This window comes from Odontesthes bonariensis, chromosome 3 (assembly GCF_027942865.1).
Source record: "Odontesthes bonariensis isolate fOdoBon6 chromosome 3, fOdoBon6.hap1, whole genome shotgun sequence".
Lineage (NCBI taxonomy): Eukaryota > Metazoa > Chordata > Actinopteri > Atheriniformes > Atherinopsidae > Odontesthes > Odontesthes bonariensis.
In genome coordinates, this window is record NC_134508.1 from 4762330 (window position 1) to 4774879 (window position 12550).

Genomic DNA, 12550 nt, shown 5'->3' on the forward strand with positions numbered 1-12550 from the left:
CAGTATGTAGTATGTAGTATGCAGTATGTAGTATGCAGCTTTCAATCCATTGAAATCAACGGCGGCCATTTTGTGGTCTCCAGTTAGTGTAATACATCCATGGTGTATGGGGTTGGTTTAGGGCCTCGGCCATATTTTATTGTAAGTTCAGACACATATGATGGAGTTCCTTTGCATCTGTGCAGTCTGTCTGAGGGCTTCTTCACGTTAGCGGCTCATACGATCCCCAGCCGACACCTCCACTGTGCGCTCTGCCTCTTTAAAGGAACCAAAGGTTCCACTGTGTGCTCTGCCTCTTTAAAGGAACCAAAGGTTCCACTGTGCGCTCTGCCTCTTTAAAGGAACCAAAGGTTCCACTGTGCGCTCTGCCTCTTTAAAGGAACCAAAGGTTCCACTGTGCGCTCTGCCTCTTTAAAGGAACCAAAGGTTCCACTGTGTGCTCTGCCTCTTTAAAGGAACCAAAGGTTCCACTGTGCGCTCTGCCTCTTTAAAGGAACCAAAGGTTCCACTGTGCGCTCTGCCTCTTTAAAGGAACCAAAGGTTCCACTGTACGCTGGAACCAAAGGTTCCACTGTGCGCTCTGCCTCTTTAAAGGAACCAAAGGTTCCACTGTACGCTGGAACCAAAGGTTCCACTGTGTGCTCTGCCTCTTTAAAGGAACCAAAGGTTCCACTGTGTGCTCTGCCTCTTTAAAGGAACCAAAGGTTCCTGCTCTGAATAAAAGAGGAACCATCAGATCAGAGTGAACCCTACAGTGCCCTCAGAGTCTAATCGTCTCTGTTTATCTATAATTTCCTCCTCACGTCCTCCATCAGTTATTACTGCAGCTCCTTTATCTCTGTCTGAGTCCTCCTCAAATATTTGCACCGCCTCTCCTTTCCTCTCCTCATCCTTTCCCTCCTCCTCCTCCTTTCCCTCCTCCTCCCCCTCCTCCTCCTCCTCCTCCTCCTCCTCCTCCTCCTCCTCTTCCTCCTCCTCCTCCTCCTCCTCCTCCTCCTCCTCCTCCTCCTCCTCCTCCTCCTTTAATATATTTAATCTTTCCATTTCCTGGGCTGGAATCACTTCTTCCTCCTCATCAGAATCATCTTAAGCTTTCTCTCCCTGCTCTCAGTAATCCTTTCATTTCCTCCTCCTAAAACTTAGATTTACTATATTCTCTTCTCTGACTGGCTTCCTCCATCATCCTCTCTCTCTCCATCCCTCTCTCCTCTCCTCTCTTCACTCTCCTCCCTCTCCCTCTCCTCCTCTCCTCCCTCCCTCCCTCCCTCTCTCTCTCTCCTCTCTCCTCTCTCTCTCCTCCTCTCTCCTCTCTCCACTCTCTCTCCTCCTCTCCTCCTCCCTCCCTCCCTCTCCCTCTCTCTCCTCTCTCTCTCCTCCTCTCTCCCTCCATCCCTCTCTCCTACTCTCCTCCCTCTCTCTCTCCTCCTCCCTCTCCCTCTCCCTCCATCCCTCTCTCCTACTCTCCTCTCTCTCTCTCTCTCCTCCTCCCTCTCTCTCTCCTCCTCCCTCTCTCTCTCCTCCTCTCCTCTCTCCATCCCTCGCTCCTCCAGGTGTCTCTCCTTCAGGTAGTGATGAATGAGTGCAGCAGTAACACTTCTCCTCCTCTTCTGTGTCTCATCCCTTCCTCCCACTAATGTGTTTTCTGTCCCCTCCCTGATCTCATTAACCCCCCCGTGTTCCTAACCCTTCCTTATTGCCCCCCCTCCATCTCTGCCCCACCCTAACCCTTCCTTATTGCCCCCCCTCCATCTCTGCCCCACCCTAACCCTTCCTTATTGCCCCCCCTCCATCTCTGCCCCACCCTAACCCTTCCTTATTGCCCCTCCTCCATCTCTGCCCCACCCTAACCCTTCCTTATTGCCCCCCCTCCATCTCTGCCCCACCCTAACCCTTCCTTATTGCCCCCCCCCCCTCTCTGCCCCACAGAGCAGCGCCAGGATCAACATCTCAGAGGGCTCCTGCCCTGAGAGGATCATCACCATCACGGGGCCGACGGACTGCGTGTTCAGAGCCTTCACCATGATCACCTTCAAGCTGGAGGAGGTACGTGCACACACACGTGCACACACACGTGCACACACACACGTGCACACACATACGCAGCCTAACCTTTAACTCTACAACATGGCGGCTCTCTGGCTGGGAGACTGACCTCTCTGCGTTTGCTCTGCAAACAGGTTATTATCAGGATCTGACTTTCTGTTAGGGCCGGGCAACGATTAAAACTTTTAATCTAATTAATCACATGATTTCCCTGATTAATCACGATTAATCACATTTGTACGCAGAATCCAAAAATGAATCCAAAAGTAGCGTATAGCTTTTAGCATTTAGTTTTATTCTAAATGTGCTGCCATATGAATGAAAGTGCCATAACATTTGTTGTGCAAACACACTTTTAACATCAGCATCTTTCTGTAGTTTTTATGTAGAAGCCTCGCTCCACTGTCTGTTTCCTTGAATGACTTGCTGCTATCAGTTGTGTGTTTTGCCTTTAAGTGATATTTTAGACTGGAACTACTACGCTGAGAAGACAATTCAACTTGGCAGTGTTTACAGATGACTTTGGTTCTGTCGACTCCGCCGTCTGGAAGAACTTTAACATGAAAATGGCCGAGTAAAAGTTCCGTACCCTTCTCCATGTTTGGTGGATCCGCCGATTACTTTCTTTTCCTGTTCCACAGCAGACAGCAGCAGACTTTTACAAAATAAAAGCCTGTGAGCAACAGACTTTTACAATATTAAAATAAATTTGAAAAATTAAAAAAAATAAATAAATATAAATGCGTTAATACGCGATAAAATATTTAGTGGCCTTAATAACAAGTTAATACGTGTTGTTCGCCCTCTCTCTGCCAAATTATTATTATTAGTTTTAATTAAATTATTATTTTTTTAATTAATTTTTTTATAATAATTTAAATAAATAAATACAACCTACATTATTGCACGATAAAATATTTCTTTTTAAAAAATATTTTTTACAAAATAAAATCCTATGAGCAACAGACTTTTACAAAATAAAAGCCTGTGAGCGACAGACTTTTACAAAATAAAAGCCTGTGAGCGACAGACTTTTACAAAATAAAAGCCTGTGAGCGACAGACTTTTACAAAATAAAAGCCTGTGAGCAATAGACTTTTACGAAATAAAAGCCTGTGAGCGACAGACTTTTACAAAATAAAAGCCTGTGAGCAACAGACTTTTACAAAATAAAAGCCTTTGAGCGACAGACTTTTACTAAATAAAAGCCTGTGAGCAAGAGACTTTTACAATAATAAAACAAATCAAAAAATTAAAAAAACTGCGTTAATGAGCGATAAAATATTTATCGACGTTGACGCGATAATGACGAGTTAACTCGCCCAGCCCTACTTTCTGTTTATCAATCTTGATCCTGCTATAGAGTCTTAATGCTGCTCAGTGTCCTGAGAACGACTGCAACATGACACAGATACAGTCTGTGAACACTCAGCTGTGCAAACAGACTCAGAAACAAAGTTTTCTCTTAGGGTCAAAGGAAGCCGATCCAGCAGAAACAAACCCATCCGCAGAGCTTCAGTTTCACTGCTGAGTGGATCAATATGCACATCAGGTCTTCCTCTTCCTCTATGGGGGTAAAGCTTTGCCCCGGCTGAACCGACAGCTTCCCCTCCTGTCCGTCTCTGCTCTGTTTCCCATGCAGATCACAGCTTATATCCGCCTGCCTCTTCCCCCTCTGACCTCTGACCTTCTGATTTCCACTCCATCTGTCATGCTCAATCTGGATGGAGAATAGGGCTGAGCAATTTTATCGATACTGCGATATATATCGATATTTCATTTCACGATAAACTATCGTTTTTTTTTTGTTTGTTTTTTTATTCAAAACGTTTTTTTTAAAGCAAACTTTATTGAAATTTGAATTGGATAGGAAAATGCAGCCGTTTCAGGCTGTTCACAGACTCCAGTTTTTACACACTTTCCTGCTGATCCACACTGCAGCAGAGAGCCAGACTTAATGGAAGAAAATCGGTTTGTATTTTCAATGAAAATGCATAAAATAAATGATAATAAAATAATAATAAAATAACATAAAATGCCCCCATAACGTACAAATCATCCCAAACTGGCTGCATGTTTTATAGGGCTGAGCAATTTTATCGATACTGCGAAATATATCGATATTTCGTTTCCCGATAAAGTATCTTTTTAAAAAAAAATTTTTTTAAAGCAAACTTTATTGAAAAGTCAGACGTTCCAATGAGTGAAAACACAGAACATTAAGGTAATACAACACAATGCCAGGGGGTCACATGATACAAAACAGAGATAAATTAGTTGATAAAAATGTTGTATAAAGTGCACAGCTCTCACGTTTGTGACGTGTTCGTTTGTTTCCGTTTGTCTGGCTGTGTTGTCCTTCCGGGTCAAAGGTCGGACCACCGCCATGTAAAACTTCTGATGAAGTCACTCTGAACTCTTTGGTTTGAAACCAAATTCTCTTCTTCACGTACAATTTAAACTTGGGCATCCTTGTTTCCTTTAAGTTAAGTTTAAATCAGATATTCTACAGATTAAACGCTGAAAAGATGCTGTGATGTGGTTCAGTTCGGTTTTCCCTTTTTAATAATCCAGCTCTTTCAGTTCAGCCAAACATTGAACTAAATGTTTCAGTGAAGTCTCTTACTTTTCCCAAACTATTTCATTTAAACCGTTACCAAGGTGATGAGGCAGGTTAAAAGAGAGGCAGCTTGTTTAGTCATTAGCCTGGCTGTGTCGTACGCCCCTCTGATCTCTGATGTGGAAGCATGTCGAGCTGCTGTAAGACCACCACCGATGCTGCGATTATTAAGTGTTTTATTACAGTGAATGGTTTTGAGCGCAGCCGGCTAACTCTCTGTGGTTAACTCTCTGTGGTTAACTCTCTGTGATTAACTCTCTGTGGTTAACTCTCTTTGGTTAACTCTCTGTGGTTAACTCTCTGTGGTTAACTCTCTGTGGTTAACTCTCTTGGTTAACTCTCTGTGGTTAACTCTCTTTGGTTAACTCTCTGTGGTTAACTCTCTTGGTTAACTCTCTGTGGTTAACTCTCTGTGGTTAACTCTCTTGGTTAACTCTCTGTGGTTAACTCTCTGTGGTTAACTCTCTGTGGTTAACTCTCTTTGGTTAACTCTCTGTGGTGAACTCTCTGTGGTTAACTCTCTTTGGTTAACTCTCTTTGGTTAACTCTCTGTGGTTAACTCTCTGTGGTTAACTCTCTTTGGTTAACTCTCTGTGGTTAACTCTCTGTGGTTAACTCTCTTTGGTTAACTCTCTGGTTAACTCTCTTTGGTTAACTCTCTTTGGTTAACTCTCTGTGGTTAACTCTCTGTGGTTAACCTTCTTTGGTTAACTCTCTGTGGTTAACTCTCTTTGGTTAACTCTCTTTGGTTAACTCTCTGTGGTTAACTCTCTTTGGTTAACTCTCTGTGGTTAACTCTCTATGGTTAACTCTCTGTGGTTAACTCTCTGTGGTTAACTCTCTTTGGTTAACTCTCTGTGGTGAACTCTCTGTGGTTAACTCTCTTTGGTTAACTCTCTGTGGTTAACTCTCTTTGGTTAACTCTCTTTGGTTAACTCTCTGTGGTTAACTCTTTGGTTAACTCTCTGTGGTTAACTCTCTGTGGTTAACTCTCTTTGGTTAACTCTCTGTGGTTAACTCTCTTTGGTTAACTCTCTTTGGTTAACTCTCTGTGGTTAACTCTTTGGTTAACTCTCTGTGGTTAACTCTCTTTGGTTAACTCTCTTTGGTTAACTCTCTGTGGTTAACTCTCTATGGTTAACTCTCTGTGGTGAACTCTCTGTGGTTAACTCTCTTTGGTTAACTCTCTGTGGTTAACTCTCTATGGTTAACTCTCTGTGGTTAACTCTCTGTGGTTAACTCTCTTTGGTTAACTCTCTGTGGTTAACTCTCTTTGGTTAACTCTCTTTGGTTAACTCTCTGTGGTTAACTCTTTGGTTAACTCTCTGTGGTTAACTCTCTTTGGTTAACTCTCTTTGGTTAACTCTCTGTGGTTAACTCTCTTTGGTTAACTCTCTGTGGTTAACTCTCTGTGGTTAACTCTCTTTGGTTAACTCTCTGTGGTTAACTCTCTGTGGCTAACTCTCTTTGGCTAACTCTCTGTGGTTAACTCTCTTTGGTTAACTCTCTGTGGTTAACTCTCTGTGGTTAACTCTCTTTGATTAACTCTCTGTGATTAACTCTCTTTGGTTAACTCTCTTTGGTTAACTCTCTGTGATTAACTCTCTGTGGTTAACTCTCTTTGGTTAACTCTCTGTGGTTAACTCTCTTTGGTTAACTTTCTTTGGTTAACTCTCTGTGGTTAACTCTCTGTGGTTAACTTTCTTTGGTTAACTCTCTGTGGTTAACTCTCTGTGGTTAACTCTCTTTGGTTAACTCTCTGTGGTTAACTCTCTGTGGTTAACTCTCTTTGGTTAACTTTCTTTGGTTAACTCTCTGTGGTTAACTCTCTGTGGTTAACTCTCTTTGGTTAACTCTCTGTGGTTAACTCTCTGTGGTTAACTCTCTGTGGTTAACTTTCTTTGGTTAACTCTCTGTGGTGAACTCTCTGTGGTTAACTCTCTTTGGTTAACTCTCTGTGGTTAACTCTCTTTGGTTAACTCTCTTTGGTTAACTCTCTGTGGTTAACTCTCTTTGGTTAACTCTCTTTGTTTAACTCTCTGTGGTTAACTCTCTTTGGTTAACTCTCTTTGATTAACTCTCTGTGATTAACTCTCTTTGGTTAACTCTCTTTGGTTAACTCTCTTTGGTTAACTCTCTGTGGTTAACTCTCTGTGGTTAACTCTCTTTGGTTAACTCTCTGGGGTTAACTCTCTTTGGTTAACTCTCTGTGGTTAACTCTCTGTGGTTAACTCTTTGTGGTTAACTCTCTGTGGTTAACTCTCTGTGGTGGACAGTTTGAGTGTAGCGGCCTCCCGGTTGTTCGCTCAGGGGTGTTATGTTTGAGAAAACAGGATCAATCTTCATCTGCAGCATCCTCACAGAACCTGAAACCTGAATGTTTGTGAACGATGCTGTCAGTTTACGCTGCGTTTCTCAATCATTCCACCTCCTAATCAAAATAATAATTAAAAAATAATAATAATAATAATAATAACAATAATAATCAGCTAATAATGATCAAAATAATAATTAAAAAATAAATAAATGAATAATAATAATAATAATAATAATAATAATAATAATAATAATAATAATAATAATAATAATAATAATAATAATGATAATCAGCTCATAATGATCAAAATAATAATAACAATAATAACAATAATAATAATAATAAAATAAATAAATTAGTCAAAGGCTCCTGTCCCCCACTTCTTTTTAATCCCATCTTATCCTCTTCGGCGGCTCCTCTCAGCTGTCCTTCCCCCTCTTTTCTCCTCCCCCTCTTTTCTCTTCCCCTCCAGCAGCTCTCCTCCCATCCTCGGTCCAGCCTTCCTGGAAGACTCTCCCTCTCTTCCTTTTAATTAACTCAGGTAATAAATAACGGCTCTTAATACGATTGGTTCAATCAATTAGGCCGAGCTGGACTGGGCGCCTCCTTGCATCTGGAATGTAAATGGCGGCTCTGCCTGGTCTGTGCTGCCCATCAGCTGAACGTGGCCTGAATACTGCAGATGTGTTTTATATCAGCTGCGTCTCATTCTGTGGCAGAAAGGGTTTTATGCAGCAGATTCCTGATCCTGATAAGACTGAGCACTTTGGACACACATTACAGTCATTTTCTCTGTTTTAGTCTGATTCTGAGATGTTTTTCGGGGTTATTTTGAACAGCTGAAGTCCCAGATTTGTTTTTCTCAGCTTCGCTGAAATAAGCTGCAGCAGATACATGAACTCATACAGGAAGAGAACTTTCTCCATCTCAGTTCACTCTCATCTCACATTTTCTTTAAACCTCTGCTGCTTCCTCAGGATTTTATCACATTTTTGCATCCTCCTTTGTTTTTCCTCTCTTCTTCGTGGCTTTTCTGCTTTGCTTCCTCCTGTTTTTCCTCTCTTCTTCGTGGCTTTTCTGCTTTGCTTCCTCCTGTTTTTCCTCTCTTCTTCGTGGCTTTTCTGCTTTGCTTCCTCCTGTTTTTCCTCTCTTCTTCGTGGCTTTTCTGCTTTGCTTTCTCCTGCTTTTCCTCTCTTCTTCGTGGCTTTTCTGCTTTGCTTCCTCCTGTTTTTCCTCTCTTCTTCGTGGCTTTTCTGCTTTGCTTCCTCCTGTTTTTCCTCTCTTCTTCGTGGCTTTTCTGCTTTGCTTTCTCCTGTTTTTCCTCTCTTCTTCGTGGCTTTTCTGCTTTGCTTTCTCCTGCTTTTCCTCTCTTCTTCGTGGCTTTTCTGCTTTGCTTCCTCCTGTTTTTCCTCTCTTCTTCGTGGCTTTTCTGCTTTGCTTCCTCCTGTTTTTCCTCTCTTCTTCGTGGCTTTTTTCATTCGACAGCCTCTTTTTAATCATACAACTTTTTCTGCTCAGCCGTTTGTATTTGTGTGTGTTCCTTAATCGTGTTGTCTACTTCCCGTCTTTGTCTTAGTAATTACAAACAAACCCGACCTGTAATTATTTCCAAAGGACACTGCTGGATATAAAAGTGTCAGAGCGTTTAAGCTTGAGATATTAAACATTATGTTAATGTTTTAATCACTGATTGATTCTCTCTCCTCTGGACTATTTAACTCATCTACACCGTCTCAGCCATCTTCTTTTATCCTGGAGCTGAAGATGAGAGTTATTATTAAAGTAAAACAACGTACTGATTGTTGCTGAAAGATGGGGCACCAGAATCAGAATATTCTGTATTTAGCAGGTCTTCAGATTAGGCAAAACAGGACAAAACACAGCAGCAGAGTGTGAAAAAGTAACAGGAACTAAGTTAACTAAGTTAACTAACTACTAGGGTCAGTAGCAGCCAGGGTTATAAGGCCATTTCCAAAGGTTACAAGGTTAAAGGTCACCCCAAGGTCAGAAACCCGACTCAGTTAGCAGGTTAAAGGTTAAAGGTCACCCCAAGGTCAGAAACCCAAGAGCTACATCTCAGACTCTGCAGGCCTCAGTTAGCGTGTTAAAGGTTAAAGGTCACCCCAAGGTGACCCCTTCGCTCCCTTCTCTTCTTCCTCTCTCTGAACCCGGTAACTCTGACAGATTTTAGATGTTGAGCAGAGAAGAGAACACTGCTGATCAAACCTGATCTCACTGGGAGAAAACTTTCCCCCGATGAGCGCTGCCGTCGCCATGGAGACGGCTACAATACAAAGTGAATTAGCACCTTTGATCGTAGCAGAAAGACAAATCTCCAAGTCTTTTCTGAAGCTACATTTAGAAAGTATAACAACAGCACAATGATTGTGAGACCTTTGGTTTCTGTTCATACTTTTGTTTTGGATCAAGAAGTTTCTGTGATATATTATTAACTCATTTACCAACTTAACTCTATTGATAAGAATCCTACAGTAAACTTTAAGCTGTCCACATATTTACAACTTTAAACCTTTTCCTGTTAAATATGAATCAAAGATTTAAAACTTCAGAGCTCATGCAATTTGATTATTATTATTATATGAAATGAGTCAATAGTTCTTCTATTTCCATCCTGCACTTTGCTTCCTTTTTTTTAAACATATATTTATTGGTTTTTCATGTTAATATAACAACATCCAACAATTTAAACATCCAAAACATATGGAAGTAAAGAAAATAATAATTAAATGATTAAAAAAGGTACAATAAACCGCAGTAATTAGTCCTTTGCTCCCTTTTTAACAAAAGGACGATCTATTTATTGATCTATTTATTTGTTCGTGCAGATTCTTGTGTCTGTAACTTTTCAGGGTTCATTCGTTGTTTTCTCTCAGTTACAAGTGGAAGAATTTATTTCTGCATTATACTCCTGTGGTGCGTTTCCACACTGACAGACGGCAGGTGAATCCACACAGTGAAATATGTTGACCAGCGTTTTTATCTGTTCTTCTCTGTTCCCCTCAGGACCTGACGGCTTTGGTAGCCAACGGCACCGTGACCAGCAAGCCTCCGGTCACCTTACGCCTGGTCATCCCGGCCAGCCAGTGCGGCTCTCTCATCGGGAAAGGCGGGTCAAAGATCAAGGAGATCAGAGAGGTGAGCTGACACCAGCGTAATCTGTCACGTTCAAATAAATAATCTGTCACTTTCAGGTTAATAATCTGTGTGTGTGTGTGTGTGTGTGTGTGTGTGTGTGTGTGTGTGTGTGTGTGTGTGTGTGTGTCTGCAGACAACAGGTGCTCAGGTGCAGGTGGCAGGTGACCTCCTCCCCAACTCCACAGAGAGGGAGGTGACCATATCAGGGGGCCAAGACGCCATCATCCAGTGTGTTAAACTCATCTGCACTGTGATCCTGGAGGTACGTATCCCTTCAACCCAACTTTATTCATAAAGCACCCTCAAACACAAAGGCAGCACAGAGCAAAAGCAAGACTTCAACTTAAATTAGAATGATGTCGAGTCACAGAGAAAAACGTGTGAACACATTTTTAAAAAGTCATCTCCCAGTTTTTCACCATCGTTTTTGGGCTAAGAGGCTCATTTCAGAGACGTTACGCAGAAAGTTGATCTGAAACCTGTTTAATATGTGTGTTCCAAGTCAAGTCAAGTCAACTTTATTGTCAATGCTGCCATATGTGCAGGACAAACACAGAATTGAAATAGTGTTTCCCTCTTATCCCTGGTGCAAAACAGCAATAAACATGAAGTAAAATATAATATATATGTATAAAGTAGCAGGTAAAAAAAGAAGAAGTATTAAAATATATATATACGAGCTAAAAGATATATAAAAACAGCAGTGATTCCAAGAGCAAACCTCAGCGAGTACGGCTGCGTAAATCATTTAAAATGCTCAGAGTACTGAAATGTGCATTCTTAAAGGGAAGCGTCCATAAAAATGTGCACAAAAAACACTGTGACCGGATAGTAAATAACAGAAACTTGAGTTTGCACAGACACTGTTTTAAAGACATTTCTGTTCTCATGAAACGGTAAATCTCCTCCGTCTGAGCTGGTTCGGGTCGTTTCATGTGAACGTATAATCAGCCCACTGTGTGTGAACGATGGAGTAAGAGCATCGAGTAAAACCATCGTTTCAGTTGGAGAGCAGCAGGTTGGATGGGCTGTGAATGACTAAACTGTCTGTTCTGAACGTGTGAGCTCTCAGTTGGAGTTTCTATGACAACCGACTCCAGGACCTTCATCCGTTTATTCTTCCCTTTTTTACCGACTTATTGGACAACAGTTTGCAGAATTAATTCATGGAAGTTCTGCTGGTATAAACTCTGAAAACCTGGCGACCTTAAACACGAGCTCCACTCAGTCTTCATCGCTCCATCACGTTTTATTTAACGTCCTGATGACGTGAAGAAGAAGGCGATGGCCTCTACCCGTCTGCTCCGACGTCTTTATCCTGGTGCTGTCCACCTTTTCCAGTAATCTTCATAGTGGAAACACTTGAATCTATAATTCATGTTCTGATTAATCAGATGCTGCAGCCATTAACAGCGGCTCGGTGAAACCGGGGAATCAAAGGCTCTGGGAGCTCGTTGGTATTCCGAGCACCTGAACGCGCTCTGAGGAAGAAGGAATGGACGAGAGAGAAGTAGTGAAACGCTGATGTTAGCAAAACTTTGGAATTCCATCCATCCATTCAGATACTGTTTGATCTCACATCAGAACTCTTTTCATCTCCTCTGATGGATCATTGGCTGTGTTCCAAAACGCATACTTCTCCTACTTCTCCTGCTAACTTTGCGAGTTTGAGTAAGCGAGAAGTTCGCGGATGCATACTAGATTGGCCGAAATGTTGGGTATGCATCATGAGGTTACTACTCATACTCAAACTACCCAAGATGCAACGTAACGTGACGTCGCCGATCGTCATTTCCTGTCAAAACTGCATTTTTAAGCTAGCTACAACGAGGGTAGGTTCACTTCCTGTTTTCGATACGATTCGATGCGATTCGATACGATTCGATACGATACGATATGATTCGGTACGATTCGATGAGATTCAATACGATTTGATTCGATTCAATACGATTAGATACCATTCGAAACGATTCGATGCAATTCGATTCGATAAGATACACTTACGTAATTTTCTGGGGGAAAAGGGACAGTGTGATCTGACATGAATCGTCTCTGATTGGTTGAACCAGAAGGACAACACCACCAGACAAACAGAAACAAACAAACGTTGTTTAGCTTTTTGCGATTAAAAGCAGAGCCACAGGCAGCAAAGTGCTCTTTGAACAGTGATGAAGCAGTGGAGCACAGCTGACGGCTTCTTCCGGCTTCCCCAAATTTAAAAGAACACAGGAGAGAGACGGATCCTGCACACGGTAAGCCCTTCCATTGTTACCTCTGCGCAGGGGGGCTGCTGAAATTGTTGAAATTGTGGGCCAAGGGGAGCCAAGTGTTTTAATTGAGATAAAAATTGGGTAAACAGCAGCTTATGTGAGACGTGTTTTGTGAAGCAGACAGCTGTGAGCAGCTGGTCGGGC

At 41.9% G+C, this 12550-nt stretch overlaps 1 protein-coding gene across 1 annotated transcript in view; it reads left to right on the forward strand.

Moving 5' to 3' along the window:
- LOC142376662 (poly(rC)-binding protein 4-like) overlaps positions 1 to 12550 on the forward strand; it is a 150665-nt gene that overhangs the window by 90776 nt on the left and 47339 nt on the right. Inside the window, exons 6-8 of the mRNA XM_075460113.1 lie at positions 1927 to 2043; positions 10005 to 10136; positions 10270 to 10398. Coding sequence (XP_075316228.1) covers positions 1927 to 2043; positions 10005 to 10136; positions 10270 to 10398 — 378 coding nt within the window. The remainder of the gene's footprint in view (positions 1 to 1926; positions 2044 to 10004; positions 10137 to 10269; positions 10399 to 12550) is intronic.